The following is a 19,141-nucleotide window of genomic DNA, read 5'->3' on the forward strand; positions in this document are numbered from 1 at the left end:
TGGAGAGGGGACCCTCAGCGTCACAGCCAAAGTGGGGCAGAAACTGATGGGATACACCTGACGGCCAACGAGTGGTGCTTGAGTGAGGTGACCCCTCCTTGGGTCGAAGGAGCAGGTGCTGCTTCTTCGGGGAATAAGCCTGTTTGGGTTCAGCATTCCCACTTAACCCAAGCAAAAGGACAAGTGTCACAGCATGCTTAGAGGTATTCGGTGGCAAACCGATATCGTAACCCTTCCTCCTGTCTTTAGGTCCCTCGGGGCAGGAGAGATGCAGGAGCCTGGGAACTGCTAGAGAAAGACTTCAGGAGACAGTGAACTGCCCTCGGGACACTGGAGGCAGAACGAAAGTTGTGGGGGTTATATAAGACTATCACTCCTGAAAGTGCTGGAATCCCATGTCGGCCCTGTGCACCCTTCGTAGTCCAGGATGACCTTGAACTTTAGCTTCTCTTGCCTTCACTCCCCACCTACTGCAACTGTAGACATGCATGCAGCATGCAGCCCTGCACAGGGGTTATGTGGCTCTGGGGATCAAACCCAGGGCCTGGTGTAAGTTATAAAAGTGCTCTCCCAACTGAAAATGCATCTCCACCTCCAAAGGTGTGGAAGAACAGTGGCTAAAAGGAAAAGGCTAAATGTCAACCGAGCTAGTCTCAGCCACTTCATAGAAGCGTTTTATGACTACATGAAAGTGATAATCTAATTTTTGTCTTTTTTTTTTTCTTTTGACCCTTTGTACAGATTTTTCCGCTCTCGTCCTTACCAAAAGGGACAGTCAGGCTTTAAAGATTGTTGTGAGACAAATCATTCACATCTTGCTGCTCAGGGAATTACAATTCTTTGCAGTCTTATTTACTTTATTTTTAGTTGTACCTTAGTATTACGTGTAATGGCAAAACAACCCAGCTATTTTTCATCGAAATTACATAGTATTGTCTTTCTTCCTAGGAACATAGTCAATTACATCTCAGAGAATAACCTGTGCTCACAGTCCGCGTAACCTGATTACGCTTTTGAATTTATGGCTTTTCTTCTGCCCTCACTTCCACGGCAGGGCAAGCAGAGCATTCACAACCTGCAAGTAACGATCACATGTGTAGTTTTTCATGCACAGCTGAGATAGTCAACCGGTTGAAAGGTGCATCTCCCTGCTCCCCGCCCCCTGCCAGATTAATCTACCCTTCTTGTTCTGATTCTAATTTCATGGCAGCTCTTGCTTCCATTTATCGATGTGGCTGATACCCCATGAATAAGACGATTTATCAAAAGCTCTGCAGTCAGTACCTGGACTCTAAAGGTTCTGAGAGAATTGTTAATGCTGTTACTATTCAGATGAAATACTTTCTTTTGCCCATTTTAATTTCTTGAATCATGGGCAAGTCGTAAAACAAGGAATCAACTTGTCAATATGAAGTCATCAGCCACGTCTTCCTGTCATATGAAGTACATGATCAAGAAAAGGGATATAAGCAGCTGCTTCAGACCGTTTGGAGGGTGAGTTAAGAGTTGAGGGGGATCCCAAGACAGTGTAACTAAAATTTGAAGGTGTTAAAGTCACCATCTGTTGTCAGTCACATTTTCTGCCAGAGCTTATGCTGTTGGGTCATGGTCTAGCTTATGCTTAGTACTTAAAACTCATGTCTGTGGCTAGAAGAACCTAAATGTTTCTTGCACAAGGTACTCTACCCCGAGCCCTTTCTGCTTCTAAAACTTATTTATTTTCTCATCAACAATGAACATGTTTAGGGTCAGTGAGATGGTTCAGTGGGTAAAGGCACTTGTCACCTAGCCTGATGCCTTGAGTTCGATCCCTGGGACCCACATGGTGGAAGGAGAGAACTAACTCCTCTGATCTCCACACATACACTGTAGCACTTGCATGCCAACACATACACAACACACAATACACACATACACACACGATATACTTTTCTGTTGTACAGGGTTGTTTTAGCTATTGTGGGTTTTTTGTTTTTGCATATCCTTTCAAGGTCTGTGTTTTTTTTTTAAATTATTTTTATTTTATTAATTACAGTTTATTCATTTTCTATCCCCCTGTACCTCTCTCCCTCCTCCCCTCCCAATCCCACCCTCCCTCTTCTCCACCCATGTCCCTCTTCCAGTCCACTGATAGGGGAGGTCCTCCTCTCCTTCCCTCTGATCCTAGTCTATCAGGTCTCATCAGGAGTGGCTGCACTGTCTTCTTCTGTGACCTGGTAAAGCTGCTCCCTCCTCAGGGAGAGGTGATCAAAGAGCAGGCCAATCAGTTCATGTCAGAGACAGTCCCTGTCCACATTACTATGGAGGCCACTTGGACACTGAACTGCCATAGGCTACCTCTGGCCTTTCTGACTTTAGGACACATTCCCCCAGAACCCCTTTTGGAGTTTCCATCTCCCCCATCACTCATACACAGCCAAAGTACTACCTGTGACTTCTGACCATGGACCAAGCATTCCCTCTCTCAAACTCTTGAAAGCACCCAGCTTTCTCTCTCTTGCATAAAACCATCCCATTTAACCCACGTTCAGTAATTCTGTTGACTTCTGTTTATTGTATGCTAAACTATGTGTTCTCTGGGACAAAACTGGTTCAGCTCCTTCGTGTTCCCTTGACGTGACCAGCCCCACATCTTGTCATGTGTACAGCACACATGCAAGGCCATGTCAGAAGAATTCCAAGCTTAGTCACAGTCAAGCTCACTTTAATTTCCTGTCCTTCTGTTAGCCATCTTTTTCTAGCATAATCGTTCCTTGTTTATATTAAAGCCTGCAGACATTGGGCAGTGGGCATAAAGGGACATAAAAAGGTGGAGAAAGAGGAAGTGAGTGAACAGGACAGTAGGCCCTCTTTTCTGCCCTTCATTCCACAGATACTGAGGGTTTGGAAAGGAGCTAATTAAGAGGGGGCCTATGTCCCACTCTGGATGACTTTCTACAGATATGAGCTAACATGTAAGAGAGGACAGTGTCTAAGCATGGGTTCTGAAGGATGGACAGAAGAGATGGATAAGACCCTGATCAGGAAAAGTACTACCAAACTTTAACCAGTGATATTAATAGAAAGTATGGGAATAAACACTTGCATCACAGAGAGTTGCATCACCCACAGCAGTGGAATGCACAACCATCAGTGACCTGCAAGTTGGCTGGATCTACAAGGGGAGACAAGAAATGGGCCGCTGTCAAGAATAAAGTGCTACGGAAGTCAATGCTTGAAACAATTAAGCAGACACAAGCCATTTTTCATGCCTATACAGGAAATTTGTTTTAGAAGTTTAAACTAGCCCCAAATCATTTCCATTGTAATTACAATGGCCTGAGGTCCTCTGCAAAGGGAAAGTGTAGAGAGACATCTGATAAGATAATGGTAGTGTGATTCATACTATTAATAATAATTTTATTTAATAAAATGGTTACTGCCTCTCATCCTGCCTTGACAGCATTTTCTGAGTTTCTCATCACTTAGAAGAAATAGGCGAAATAGGAACATTATCTTTATTAAGCCCCAAACTAGCTTAAAGACACAGGTGGCTGACTTTGACATATCTTTAACTGTGTGGCATTTGTGCATGAGCGCACAGCAGTAGCTAAAGAAAGTATATAAGGGGAACCTGCCAAATGTCAAAAGAAAATTTTGAGGACTGAAGAGTCAGTAAATGCTTGGCCCATGACCATAAGGACCTAAACATAGATGCCTAGCACCCACATGAAAAGCCAGGCCTGGTGGCAAGGCCTGACATTAGGGAGTAGGAGACAGAAGAATCCCCAGGGTTTACTAGGCAATCAATCAGGCTCCCTGAGTTGGTGAACGGAGTTCAGAGAGAGTCCATTTCCAAAAATAAGCTGGAAAGCAATTGAGAAAAACATTTATCTCTGGCTTCTGTATTCATGTGCATGCATATTCAGACACATGTACATATACATGAACACATATACATATAAAATCATCTTGTTTCTTATCACTCTCTTTTCAAAGATATTTATCAGCCATCTGTCTGTCTGTCTGTCTATCTATCTATCTATCTATCTATCTATCTATCTATCTATCTATCTATCTTTTATATAAAATCTCAAGTAAAAAAAGACAAAGCTAAATCACAACCACATGGACTCTCAGAGAAAAGTTGGCATGCCCATATAATTTCTTTTAGTGGGGGCAGAGATGCAGCCCATCACTGTCTGCTGCCACCACGAGAAGTTTCCTTCCTTCTTAGAGACCGCCACTCAGGGAAAGTTGGATCCCTGAGTTTGCTGCAGAAAAGGATTTCAGGATGAATCAGAGATTTAGAGAGTTCATTTGGGAGCAATGAGGCACATCACACAACTCATATGCCGACACTTAGAAACAGGCAGTACACATCTGGGATACGGGTGTGGCCCTCCCAAGGGAGAAAGCAGCAGGTAGGTGTCTACTCTGGCTGCTTATTTAGCTCTGTGCATAAAGGATGTGTTTTGTGGAATGGGCTGAGGAGGAAGTAAAGTTTAAAAGGTAAAGTTTAAAAAGTAATTAAAGCATATCTGAGCTGGTTCAGACCTTTCCAGCTTCATATTTAGTCTCTGAAAAAGTTATGAAGTGAGATATGAAGATATGAAGTGCTGTTATGGAAGCATCATCTGTGTGCAGTTCTTGACAGTCCTGATATATAGTAGGAAAACTGTCTTCACCCAGCCGGGCTAATCACACCCCAAGAAGCGAACATTCTCATGCAGCTCCACCTGAAGCTTCAAAGGTCCATTGTGTTATGACTTGAAGCAAATTATTTTAATCAACTAAGTAAAACTTTTGAAGACTTCTCCCCCCGGGTTTGCCTCTGGTATGATGTAATTGTGGGTTTTGGATTTATAAACCCTATCCTGCCTGGCTTCTGGGTCTAGAGTCTAGAGTTATTTCTGACATGGTCCTTCTGTGGACCACAGGCAAATCAAACAGTCTTAGTCCGACCTCACCAATGGCTTGCTCCTTTGTCTTGACTGGGTGCAATCAAATAATGTTCCTCCCATGCTCCTGCACATTCAAAGATCCTATATGCTGTCCTTGTCAATAATGTTCCACACACCTTCAAGAGATCTACTTCTTAGGAGCTCAACTTTGAGCATCTCTGAAGGGATACAGGAATACAGGTGTGACTGGCAATGGTCTAGATCAACGGTTCTTCTACCTGTGGGTCATAACCCTTTTGGGAGTGGACCAATACATTCACAGAGTTGCATATCAGATATGCTGCAGATCAGATATTTACCTTATGATTCAAACCAGTGGCAAAGTTAGTTATGAGGTAGCAATGAAAATAATTTTATGGTTGGGGCTGCCACCACATGACGAACTGTATTAGAGGGTCGCAGTGTTAGGAAGGTTGAGAACCTCTGCTCTAGACTGACCCTCATAAAAGACTCAAGGACAACAAAGCAGTTTTAAAGAGTAACAGCAGCAGAGGCGAAAAAGGAGGGCCCACCTTGCCTTAATGAGACGCTTTCTCAACCTTTAGTGTATTGTGGCATTCAATGCTTTGAATCCCAAATGAGGTAAGAACCATCACTCTCCCTGTGGGGTGTAAGATGGTGCTATCCCTGTGAGGTAAGAGATGCTCTTCTCTCCCTGTGCAGAAGGTGAGATTTTAGGACACAAGATATTTGCACAGAAGCCTAAACTTGAACACACCACTGTTTATCTCAAGAACACAGTTCCTAAATTACATGCTCTGCGGTCAAGACTTCCTAAGTGAACAACCCATTTAAGATCAGAGGATCACCAGATGGTGATGTGTAGTGCTAACCCCCGGACCTGGCTGCTGGAGGCAGGAAGATCATAAGCTTGAGACCAGCCAGGGGTACTTAATAAGTTCAAGGCCAACATGAGGTACATAAAAGACTCTGTCTTAAAAAAAAAATGAACAAATGTAAGTGTTGACTCTGAAGCTAGTGGTGGTGGCTTATTTGTGTAATTCCAGCACCTACTTGGCAGATATAGGCAGAAAGATAATGAGATCAAGGCCACTCTTGTGTACATAGTGAGTTTCAGGCCAGCCTGAACTTATATGAGGCATGCCTCAAAAATCCACAAACAAGCAACCCAAATTATAGCAGACCTACCTAGTGCTAGTGTTGGCTTGGAGGCTACAATTGCAGGGATGTGAGGATGATGCATAGCACCACCAGTAAGATAAAAATAAAAAAAAATAATAAAACCAAGGACACAATTTTTAGGTGTAGAAGCCTATCTAACACATTTGAAATGTGGCCCATTAGGTAATGGGTCATCATGTGTGTTTGAAAGTGGTGCAGATTTGACCTGTGGACTTGAACTGCTCTAAAAGCTGGCAGAATTGAGGCTTCGTTTCTCCACTTCTGCCTCACATATCCCAGGAGGAGGAATAGAAAGAACAAGGGCCCATGGAGGCCCACCCCAAACTTGGCATACCTTTGAAAGCTGCTGTTTGATCTTTTCAAATAAAGAACAATGTTGTATTTTGACTCTGTAATACATTATTTTTTTAAAAAATAAAAACAGTATTTTTTTTTTATCATTGGTCCTCGGGGAAAATAAGTCTGAAGAAATGTTTCCTACTTGTTCTCACAGTAGCATTTGTGACGGGAAGGTGGCTTGCCAAACAGCATCATTGAACAGTATAGGGCAAGTCCTTCACTCTCTTTTCACTTACAGCACACTCCAGGTAAAGGAGGAAGTTACTAGGTTGGCCTCAAACTCATAATTATTCCCCTACCTCAGCCCCCAAGGAGCTGGATAGCTGGGCTTTAACCCCTGAGCTTTCCAGATCTTTCTTCCCCAAGTCATTCCTAAGCTTGGTGAAGTTTTATGAAAACAATTCCTTGGAAAGGAAGCGTACTTATCCCAGATCAATCTTCCACATTTTACTGTATCCTCTCTCTACATTTTTACCATCCTAAGATGATAGATGCCGGGGGGCGGGGGTCACTTCTGACTTACTTTCCATCCTGACTAAATTAAACACATGGGATCAAGCCCAAAGCACTCTCATAAATAGTAGTTATTTTGCAGTCACTTAAAATATATGGACTAGGGGTAAGAAAAGGCCAACTCAAAATTTAATCAGTATAATCCTTGGACTATAAATTCTGTGTGAGATTCATTCTTAGACATCAAAATGTCAGGGTTAATCTGCTGACTTTAGATTTTCAATTGTAGCAACAATTTTTTTTTTCTAATAAAGGGATTAGAGTAAAGATACAACAGTGTCTATCAATACAGGTGGATGAGGAGACACATCAGCCATTGAGAAACAAGACTGTGACTGAGTCTTAATCAACATTCAGAGAATGCCCCACTCTTGCCCATTCTGTCTAGCTATGAGGGATAATTGAGTCTTCTATCATATAGTAATATATTGCTAGATAGACAACACAAGAATAATCTAGCAATATAAAAGCTTGCATGGAAAAAATATTCAAAGTACAGGCACTTTCTTTTCACTCTGTTTTGCTTACTTAACCAAAGGTGGCCTACTGTGAATGCAAAAGTTTTCTTTCTATATATTTTTTGTGGAAAAGAATCATGCTCCAGATTAATATTAACAAGAAGAGGCATGCCTCCTAAGACACAGACTTAAGACTCTTTGCACAAATCATGTCAACTGAATATATACCACGCTGCCGACAGGAAACAACAAAATGGTTGAAAAATTAAACTCTTCTATACTGAAAATATTTTACATAGAAGTTCTTAAGTTTATGTAACAAAAACTATAAAAAAATTTTCAGTGTAATAGATGGTCTTTAAAATATATTCTTTCTCCAGAAACAGGGCATCCCTGTGTCTTCTCTCTGTGTTCTTATCACTGTGCTGTTTGCTGTTTTATAGATGAAACTGCCAAAGCAAAACGACTAATATGACACATAAGAGAACAAAAGGGATGCTCAGTCAATAGTGATGCTAGCCCCATGGTCAGATGGTGTCCATGAAGAAAATGTCCTCCTCATTTTACTCTCTTTCTAGGTGGGAAGGGAATCTCACAATTCTCTAGCAAACTTGGTGAAAGAGGCCAAAATGCCATCCCATTTCTCCCTCATGGTCCATGATGGCCTCTGTGACCAAAGACTAGGTGCCAGCCTACCCTTTACCATTTAATATGAAATGTTGAGGGGCTGTGTGAGGACTTTATCACTCACACTTACACGATACTGCATCTAACAAAAATTTGGTGGTAAATGGTAGTTCTAACACAACTGTTCTTTCCTGTTGGTAATCATCAATCTAAATGAAGGATTCATCCACTTTACTGACAAGCAAATGAAGAGGAGACACAGCCTTCTCGCTCTCACTCCAAATTCTCTCAAACTATCACTCGGAAGTTTGCCACGCTAAAAGCAACTGTAGTATCACACAGGATCAGGCTTTAGACATTTGTTCCCTTCCTCCCCTGCTCACTCCTGGCTATTATTAACAGCTCAAGACAGGCTAGGCGTGGTGGCACACGCCTTTAATCTAAGCACTTGGGAGGTACAAGCAAGTAGATTCTGTGAATTCAAGGCCAACCTGCTCAATACAGTGAGGCCTTGTCTCAGTAAAACCATAAGGATGAGATTCAAGGTATTAGGGAACTCATTGCTGTAAACTTATTTGAGCTGTTTACACTGATCTTAATGAAGGTCAGAAATAAAGCACTTTGCACATCTACAAGTGTTCTTTATCCCCATCAGCTACGTACTTCGGGGAGTAAACATGCCGCGTTTTACTTTCTTCCAAACAGAATGATATACATTTCAGGAAAATGGGATGGAAAGTGGGTAGGAGGTGGCTTATATAAGTCTAGCCCGGGGACCCTTCTGGAATCCCATCCATCCTCCACAGTTACTGCTGCAAGCTCTCTGTGGCAGGGAGATGGCTCAGCAGTTAAGAGCACTGGCTGCTCTTCAGAGACCTTGGTTTTATCGACAGCCCTCACATGGCGGCTAACAACCCTTTATTACTCCAGTCCCAGGAGATTCAATGCCCTCTTCTGACACTCACAGATGCTGCATACACATAGCGTACATGTATGCCTGCAGGCAAAACACTCATACACAGAAAATAAAAATAAATATTAAAAAAAAACAGTTTGGAATTGAGTACATGCCTTCAAGGCCATTTCTCCCATACAAATTCTTTCATTTGATTAGGAAATAATAGCTGGTACCCAAGTACCTTCTATCTGACCAACCCCAGAGAAACAGGATGTGGGTGTCAGATGATACACAGAATATATATAGACTTTATGTAAATAGAAGATAGTACAATTTCTATATTGCTCCTACAAACAGAGCAAATAAAATCATCAATGTTCTTTGGTACAGCTACTCATGAGTCTACAGACCAATTTTTATGGCTGCCTGCAGCCAAAGGCAAGGCTTTATCTCAGGGCGTGTCCTGCAAGGGGGTTGCTAGGCCTCTCACATGCTTCCTCTCTTGCTTTTTATCATAAGGCATCATTTGTTCCCACCATGATGTACTTGGCTACCATAGGCCCAAAGCAATAGGACCAAGTGCTTGCATATTCTGAAATAATGTGCCAAGGCAATCCTCTCCTCATTAGTTGATTATCTCAGATATTTTGCTGTAATAGTGAAAGATGACAAGAAATTGGCATGTACAAAGAATCATAGGAGTGGTGAAGAGAAGCACTACAATATGGAATGAAGCAGAGGGAGAGGAGTGACAAGGACTCAGAAAGCAAGAAGTGACCATTCAGGGTGGGCCTCACAGGCTCCTGTGAAGACCAAATGTAGATAATTAAATACATGGTGATGGCTTTTGACAAAGGATAAGAGAATCCCAGTTTTGCCATATAGCAAAACATAGTTGAGAAGCCTCTTCAATCAAAGATGAGATAAAGGCGTAGGAAAAGGAGGAGGCTCCTGTAAAAAAAAAAAAAATCTAATCTGGCAATCCCGGGTGTAGAGGAAAACCTCACACATGACATTGCGGCAGGCATTTTGATTCTGTGAGACATGAGTGGTTATTCAATAAAGACTGGCAATACATGTCAGGGTCCGGGGCTGTATCAGTGATAAGGGCAGAGGAAAATTTAGTTATTCAGCCCTCTGTCTACAGTAACCCCGTCACCAAGCCCTGCAGCAGCTAACACTTTCCAAACCATGAGTGTGAAAAAGCTGCTGTGGCGGGGAGCTACCTGTCTGTGGAAGAGTCAATCTGTCCCCAAACGACACCTCACACAATATCAACAGCAGTTTCCAGAGGAATTCAAGAGGTAAATCCAGAGAAGATTTTTTTAAATGGAAGAAATTCATAGCTGAATAACCTGAGAGATAGGGTGGTCAGGGAGGAGAAACGGGAACTTGGAGAAACTCAGGAAAACGGGAACATTTCACCATCAACAAATAGAAACTTCTACGTACTGGACATGACAATAAACATGTCAAAGGAAAATGATGCCAAAGGTTTCAATGAAATACAAGTGGCATTCATGTAGGTAAGAATACTCAGATTCACGAAGACTCTCTGGGACACCTTTCCAGCATGGCCTCTGGAAGACAGGTGGTGAAGGTGGGACAGCGGAGGGTAGAACACTTGGACCTTGAGTCTCCAGGTCACCTGCTACAATAGGACAGCAAAGTGATCTTGCCAGTTCTACACACAGAAGAGAGCTGGCTTGGTCCCTGAAGCACACCAGGGAACTGTCCAGAAATAGAAGTCTCAAGGGAAGGCTTAGGCCAAAGGGTGTTTATTCCAGCTTATTTGTTAGTAAAAGAAGAGTTTGCGTATCTGAATGCCCACCATCGCGAGGAAGGCTGAGCAGACCCTAGGACAGCCAACAAAGGGAAAGACAGCTAACAAGTACAATGACCATCTTGGATGTACATTGGCGGGAAGGTCACTGCGCGACGTTAAGTGAGAAATGTGTCATAGGGCTATGTCAATAAATACATAATAAATTGTACATGCTTCCCTCTGCGCGTACAATTTCACATTCGCAAAGAACTGTGACAGGTGTGAAAATTGTCACCTGCTAGGGGGTATGGTGCTGGTGTTAGTGTAGACACAGGGTGAACTAAGGTTTTTGTTTTCTCCCTAATGTGTTTAGCATGAAGAAGGCAAAGGACATGTGTGATCAGTGCATCAGGATGGATGAAAACAGTTTGTAATCTCCCTCTGATCAAGAAAAAAAAATGCTAAGGCAGAAACATAATAACAACTACCATTTACTGAAGATTTACTAAATATTCTAGTAGTTTATTTAATCCCAACACCAACTTCATGAGTAGAAACGAGTATGACTCCCATGTCAGAAACTGGCAAGGTACTGGGATACTAGATCCCTTGCCAAGGTTCCCTCTGCCGCTAAGTGACAGGGCTGCGATTTGAATTGGACAGTTTGGTCTTGAAGCCCATGCACTGACCACCCCACTGGCTGCAGCTGTTCTGAGCCAGCTCAGGATGCTGTTCAAGGTCATCTATGATGGCGTATCATCTGTAGTTGGTTCGTGTATTTGGAGGGGGAGAGATCTGAGAGGTCTTGTTTCCGCAATGTGCCAGATCATCTCCTACTACACATCACATTTAAAATCACCACCTTGCTGAATGGTCCTAGTTTCCTCTCTTTGCTCAGTTCCAGCTTTTGCCGAGGGCTGGAGTCTGAATTGGAGACATCCTGTATTTGACACCTGGCCTCGGCTGCCAAGGCGGCAACGGACTTGTGCTTTAGAAAGACAGTGTCGGGGCTCTGAGCATGGTATTTCTAAAATTTGCTAAGGACACACCCATCAGTGTTACTTCCAGGAACTTCCTTGGGCTTAAAGGTGCTGTCCCCATCTAGGATCCAACGGCTGCCAGGCCCCTGGATGCATAGAAAGGTCTAATATTCCAAGGTTTCCAGGGAGGAAGTACCAGGAAAGGGCCAGGTGACTTCAGAGCATTGGTATATACCTGGGAACTGAGGGCAGACCCGGTGGCTGGAAAATTTATAACAGAGACATTTGGCAATCAGCAGGAGGTTTGTATGTGGGAATCTGCCTGCTAGAGTCAAACAAGGCAGAGGGAGCAGAGGAAGCAGGTGATGGCCGTTCCTTGGGGTTGGGGATAGGCATGAAGCACAGTAGAAGGCCAAGGTGGCAAGGCAGCCAGGGACACAGTGAGAACCCAAGTGAAAGGGCTCAGAGGGTTAGGGACGGGTGAGACTCGCTTGAGACTTGGCAGAAGCATGTGCAGGCTCAGTATTGAGAGGTGTGCCAAGCATGTGTCAAGGCTGAAGGGCCTGAGGTGGAAGGGCCTGCGGCACCCATCCCCACAGCCTGGTGCCAAGCTGAAGGCCCTGACTACACTGCACAAGGGGGTTCTGCAGCCTATGCATGTGACTGCTGTTCCCTGAGCTTCCTAGGCACAGTGGGGGATGTGACTGTGCTTCTTCCTCATGGGGTTGTAGGCAGCCATTGGTGAGCAACGCTGGTGGAAGCTTCCAGCACTGTATTAGAATACAAAAGCTTTCCTTCTCAAACACCTACTTCAGTGGCTATATGCCTAGAACTTGGCCTATCATGGTTCATCTTGTTTCAAAAAAAAAAAAAAATCTGTATTGATTTGAAGAGCCAAATCCAAGGTAGCTTTTTCTCTATACAAAGTTCTGTCCCCCATCAAAGTCTAGCAGCGCTTTTGCTGGCCCTTTTCTTCACTGGGCCTCAACCACAGTGCACAAAGATTTGAACAAGGACCACTGGGCTCCCAGCAGCTCAAGCCTGGTAACATGCCTGCCTGCGAAAACTCAGGGCTTCCAGAAATATTTAATTTCTTTCTGCCAACACCCCAGGTCAGGGCCTCAAGGTTAGCGATCCGATTTCAATACCGTCTAGTCAACAACTCCCGATGGGTTTCTTAGACCAACCTGTCCTGAGGCCATCGCTAACATCATACTCCCTTGTTATCCCTCTCCCTTCCCTAGTCCCAATTCCTCTCTTTGTTTTACCGATCACTCTTTAAAGGGCCAGTCTACTCTGGGTAGAAATCAGAATGTCTGCAGCCAGTGTGTAATGTCTATCATCGCCGATCTGACATCCGGCGTACATCTCTGACCGTACACATGAGCCACATACAGTGTTCAGAGCTTGAGACTACGTGGGGGTAGCTGCGGGATAGTTCGCTCTCTGTGTGTCTCTTGTGGTTAATCTTCACTGTCAACCTGATTGGATTTATAACCCACAGGGAAGTGTAACACCAGGTCTAGCTCAGGGTGCTTCCGGCAAAGCTTTAAGGGTGGTGGCATTCCAAGGCCGGGTCCCAGGGTGAGTAAGGAGCGAGTGCGCTGGGCATCAGCATCTTCTCGCTGTGCTGCCTGACTGCGCATGCACCATGGCTCCTCCAGCGCGAGGGCGAGACCCTCGAACCCTCAGTCAAGACAGACCCTTTACTGTCAGTTGCTTTGTCTCGGCGGTGAGAGAGGTTACTAGTGTAAAAGTTCTCTCTCCCTCCTACACTGCGTTTATGTGTTCTGATACAACTAATTTGTCCTTGCGTCCCAGAAGTCACTTTGTTTGGTAGTATTTGAGGCCACAGGCCTTGCCATATTACACACATGAGCAGAACAAACGGATGATAAAAAGTTGCTCAAGGAAACCATTCTCCACAGCACCTCAGAGTTAGGTGGGTAATTAAATCATGAATCAAATCTTCATATAAGCAGTCTAAACGTATCTATTTAATCAATTCTAAGTTCTTACAGAAAACTCCTAGCATGTTTAATTTTCTGCTTTCTTCTAAGAGCAGTTCTGTGATACTACGGCTTATTACCCACTAGTAGCAGACAAACTTAATATAATAAATTTTGAAAAACCAGGAAGAATAGAAGGTAGATACTTCTTCGTGTATCTTAGGCAGTGAGCACTGGAAGATATTTTCTATTTATTTCAACTAAACGTGTGTGTGTGTGTGTGTGTGTGCGCGCGCATGTGTGAGTATGAAGGTGTATGTGTGCAAGCATGTGTAAGTTCAAGTGTATGTGTGTGTGCGCGTGTGTGTGCGAGTGTGTGTATGTGAAGTATATGTGTGTGTGAGTGTGTATGTGTGAGTGTGTATGTGTGTGAGCGTGCATACGTGCATATATGTGTGTGCACATGTGTGTGTGAGTGTGGATACCTGCACACTTAAGTGCACTGGCTGATGATGTGTTCTTGGGTCTGAGGACAGAGGCTTAAGGAACCCTCCCCTAAGTTGTTGGTATTGTGCAACACCAACGCTGTTTATGGCACGCAGTCAGTCTATAATCTCAGCCCCCTTTCTGGATGGTCCTGGTACCTGTGTCACAGGGGTCTTTTCTGAGGCTGATACTCCAAACAAGGACCATGCATGGAGATAACCTAGAACCCCTGCACAGAAGTAGTCCATGGCAGCTCAGTGTCGAAGAGGGTTCCCAGTAATAGGAACAGGGACTGTCTCTGACATGAATTCAGTGGCTGACTCTTTGATCACCTCCACCTGAGAGGGGAGCAGCCTTACCAGGCCACAGAGGAAGACAAGCCAGTCCTGATGAGACCTGATAGACTAGGGTCAGACAGAAGGGAGGGAGGCCCTCCCCTATCACTGGACTGGGGGAGGGAGGGAAGTACATTTGGTATACAAAGTGAATAAACTGTAATTATTAATAATAAAATTAAAAAATTAAAAAAAAGAAGAATGTGTCCTTGTGTCCTCCTGCGAGTTTCCCAGTCGGCTTTTGGCACTGACCAGGACTTGTAGGGGCATGGTGTCTGCATGTTAGTGCATAATGGGCAACACGAAAGACACTTCCAATGGCAACTGTCCTCTATTTTGTTGGCTACTGGAAGAGCCAGGGCTGACTGAGTAGACAAATACATGGCAAAATCAGAGTGCAAGGCTCCCTGACCTTGGTTAGCTACGCTGGTAACCCCACAGGGTGGTGGGGGAAAGGGAGGATGGAGAGGGCTGGAACACGTCTCCACCCACCTGCCATCCACCTGCTGCCTCAGTTTTGCTTGCTGACCAGGAGGATGGTCATGCTCCATTCACAGAGTGTGTAGGTGTGGGCTGGATGCTACGTATCCAACTCTCCCTGATGCCAAGATGCCTGGGCGACCACATAAAACAAGACTGTAAGTGTCGTGGAACCCTCCTCAGCACCTAGAAGGGGCCCAGTAACCGTCCTGAAGTGACTGGATAAAGTCTTGGGCTTGGGAATAAATCTACAGAAGAATGCAGTATGGCTGCTGGCAAGCCTTCCAGCTGTTACAAAAGAATCATTGGTGAGACAGGAAAATATCTGGGTAAACCGAATCATCACTAAATCAGCAACAAACATGGAAGAGGAATAGCTTTTTTTTTCTTTCTGGTTTTTGAGTTATTCTGACCCACTATTGCTTTAAACCCTCATAAGCTAAATGATGCAGGAAGATGAACCTAAACCCACGAGAGGAATGGCAGCTGTCCACTGTGGTTGATGTGTGTGCTTCCTACAACTTTCCAAAATGATCACACACTGTTTCTGGGCTCTGCTTGGTCAAGTATCTTGTTTTCTATAAGTTTCACAGAGGAAGCTTCACTGTGGTGCATCATTGACCTCATGGTTAGTAAGTGCCATGTTTCCTTTGATAACAGAAAAGCACAGGAAAGACTGAGGAAGATGCAGCCTAACTCTGTTCCCTTTTTAGACAGGGCCAGCTCATTTTTAACAACTTGCTTACAACACTGGAGCCCACTCATAGGTCACAGGGGAAGGAGCAGGCTCCGTCTCCGCAGACTCCAGACAACCCTCTTCTGGACAGCTAACTGGAATATAACACTGGTCAGTCCCTACATGGAAGGGTTGCAGGGGGGTGGGGCCAGCTAATAAGGGCACTGTCCATCTTTCAGTTACTTTATTGGTTGGGGGGGGGACACATCGGAAGTTTGGGAGAAGGAAGACTTTTAATAGGCAGAACTTGAGTCAGTCAGAGAAACATTGTTACTATCAACCTGAAAGAAAGAAATGTCAAATAAGCCCGGAGCTCTTGGGTCCCAGAGCGGAAAGCTGAAAACAGGCTCAGACTTCTGTCGCAGAAGGAGGCAGAATTAGTCTACATTTCTTTACCTTACCAGCCAACACTTTTCTTGAACCTCAGTTGCTTGATTTATCAAAATACAACAACCTCGGCCCTTATGATTTCTCATCGTGAGTTAAGTGTAGCACGTTTCTTGAATAAATGTTAAGAATTCTTCCACATACACAGGAAACAAATGCTGAAGTGGAAGGTAGATGGGGTGTGGACGGTGGCTTTGCGTTTCCTACTTAGCTTTAGTAATGCCTAAACCAAAAAACAATAGCCTACAGCACCTGGGCCCTTTGATAGCAGACTTCTGAGTCCTGGCTGCGTGATTTGATTTGATTAGTGATTTTAACCATTACTTGCATTTGTTGCTGGGCAAAGCATCTGAGAGTCTGCTAAACATTCACCTGTATCTGGAGTAATTTACTGGACTTTTCTATATCAACATGCAGATATGTTTGAATTTAGAGCTACTGAGTGTGAACAAGCTAATCTCTTACGCTGTAGATAAGCACCAAATTGGGCTCCATGACACCAAGCCATTCAAGGTTTCTTAACTTTGCTAAATTATTTACTGCATTTCATTTGCAGATGTGCCACTGTTGTGTGGAAGTGCTTTGCTTTGCAACAGGGATGTAAGGAATGCAATCAGCTCAGGAACAATGGAACATAACCAAAGGACCATTTGCACAGCATCAACTACATAGCTTCGGGTGGCTCTGCTTTATAGCGCTGGGGGATAAGATTGTATATCGCGGATGAATGTGCAAACTCAATCCCAGAAGATGAAAAATAAGCCTTTCTAGCTCTCAAATCTCAATGCCCTTTAAGGACTAATTTGGAAAAAAAAAAAGGGAATATATATATATTTTTTCGGTATTTTCCTTGAAATCCTATCAATTGATGCCACTGCTATTCCAAGTCCAGCAAATTTCATTTCTATTTAACATTATCATAGGAAGGAACATACCAACAGACCAAACACAGAATGGAAGCATGCAGTGGGGCTGGACTTAATGCATGGGAATAAATGTGCACACAGAGGAGGCCAAGCATGTTACTTAAGCTAATGCGAGCAAAGGTCTGTGCTGGAGGGTCTAAAACATTCTAAACAGGCCTTAAGCAAAGGAGGAAATGTAGAGGGGAAACGAAGCTGAGCAAAATGAGCAGGAAATGGGCAAGATGACTCATCTATACTTGAACGTCTGACCTGTTAGTTGGCCGTCGCCTGCAGCAGGGGCGATGCGAATGTAAGGTGTTGTAAGCTGAGTCACGATTATCGCAGCTAAGGCAAAGGAGGATTCCCAGGTCAGCATGCATGAGGGAAAAAAAAGCCAGACTGAAGCTAGGCTAGCAAGAAGAATTCCCATCAGTATAGCAAACCATCTCAACTTTGTTCCGAAAACAGCAAAAAAGAAAAGGAAAAGAAAGAAAGAAAAAAACCCATACACACACACACACACACACACACAACAAGGTTTTCATCTTCTGAATTCGCTTAAGTTGCATGGTTGGATTTCTAACTCTGACACTGTTGGAAGCTTTGTGTGAGATCGTGGATAGATCAGCAGAAGAACTGAAAAAGCAAAACACCCATTCTCCAAAGTGGGCATTCTGCATTGAATGTGACATGTGTCTAGCAGCGACTGGCTGCTGAGAGAGTTCCTTGCTAACTCTTATGAATTAAACTTTTAAATCTTACTAGAACCACTTAAAATTGTGCTATCTCAGGGTGTTTCCCCTCTTCCCATAACCACCTTTGCACAGAAAATCATATTCTTTTGCTAAACACATTTTTATGTAACTTCTCTGATAATTAAGTTTTCAAGAACCTTTTTTTTTTTTTTTTACTTCACACACACACAAAATAAAATAACGTGTCTTGAGGGCAAAATAGAAGCTCCCGCTTGCCTTTGCTGTCATTGTCATAGTTAACGTGTGCCCAAAGAAATATTTAAGATTTTTGAAGTAGACTATGCTGGCCTCTTTGCGTGCCTACACAGCTCAGCAGTTGTGTTGAAGCAGTTAACATTTATGACACACAGATATTAAAAAAAAAAAAGAAAGAAAATTAAAACGTCAGTTGTACCACTATACAGCTGGAAAATGATGCAAAGAAAAAAATATTGGAAAATTAAGAATAGGCTTACATGAAAGATTACTAATTTACATGGAGCAGCCTGGGTACTATTAGAAATGTGACAGCGAATAAGGAAAATAGATCATCTACCATCTGCAGACAATTAAACCCCAAACTGCTGCTGCATAATATTTCCAGCTCTCCCTCTGTACCAGTCAAATGCTGTTCATTGCTCCTTACAGCTAGGCTGGAACCACCGAGCTCGGAGAGGGCTTGACAGTTGTTCTCACACTATCAGTGGATACAGTCTGGCTGCACCCTGTGAGATGAACAGACTATTTGGTCAGAGATTCTCAAAGCATCACCAAGATCGTTTTCCAGGTCTGAGACATTCTGTAACTTTGAATGTAGCTGCAGGCAGCTGCACGCGCTAAAATGTTCCTACTGGGCCTTGTAGCGACATTGGCACCAATTCTGAGTCCTAGGTACTTGGCGCTTTTGTCTGGTCATAGGCCCCTGATAGGCTTCTTGTAGAGTTTGGATTACTTATAGGAACATCTGATCTGCTATGCCTTTGGTTAAGGAAAATATTATTTCATAGAAAAATAGAACACTTATCTAATACCAAAAAAAGTGACTCTTATGAACAAAATATAATCTGAAGTAGCTATGAAAAGCATAGCTTTCAAAAAGAATTCCAGTTATTACCTGACATGAAGCCAGTTATGGAAAACGTGCATTATGAGCATTGGGACTATCTCTCTGGTCTGCTTCTGCTTTGTGGAGTGTTTTTGTGATGACCAGTTTTAGTTCAATGAAAGCAATGCACTGCTATTAATCAGAGGACCCACCAACTGCTCTTACAGATGAAGTTTCATCAGAACGCAGCCAAACTCAATTATTTACGCATCACCTGTGGCCACTCTTGCCCACCAAGTCAGAGCTGAGACTACTTGTGACAGGTAAGTCACATTGTATAAAGGCTAAAAAATTATTCATTCTTGATGAGTTAGCTAATTAATAATTCATCTTTTAATTTCTCTTCAGTGCTGGAGAT

At 43.4% G+C, this 19,141-nt stretch overlaps 1 protein-coding gene across 3 annotated transcripts in view; it reads right to left on the reverse strand.

Moving 5' to 3' along the window:
- The window catches only part of Ptprm (protein tyrosine phosphatase receptor type M), a 676,296-nt gene that overhangs the window by 222,302 nt on the left and 434,853 nt on the right, over positions 1 to 19,141 (reverse strand). For 2 of the 3 annotated variants that reach the window (XM_055610108.1, XM_055610112.1), the window contains exon 14: positions 17,215 to 17,289. The exons of the other annotated variant lie outside the window; for it this stretch is intronic. In XM_055610108.1, the coding sequence (XP_055466083.1) occupies positions 17,215 to 17,289 (75 nt within the window). The remainder of the gene's footprint in view (positions 1 to 17,214; positions 17,290 to 19,141) is intronic. 3 annotated transcript variants of the gene reach the window in all.

This window comes from Psammomys obesus, unplaced genomic scaffold, assembly GCF_907164565.1.
Source record: "Psammomys obesus unplaced genomic scaffold, mPsaObe1.curated_primary_1811, whole genome shotgun sequence".
Classification (NCBI taxonomy): Eukaryota; Metazoa; Chordata; class Mammalia; order Rodentia; family Muridae; genus Psammomys; species Psammomys obesus.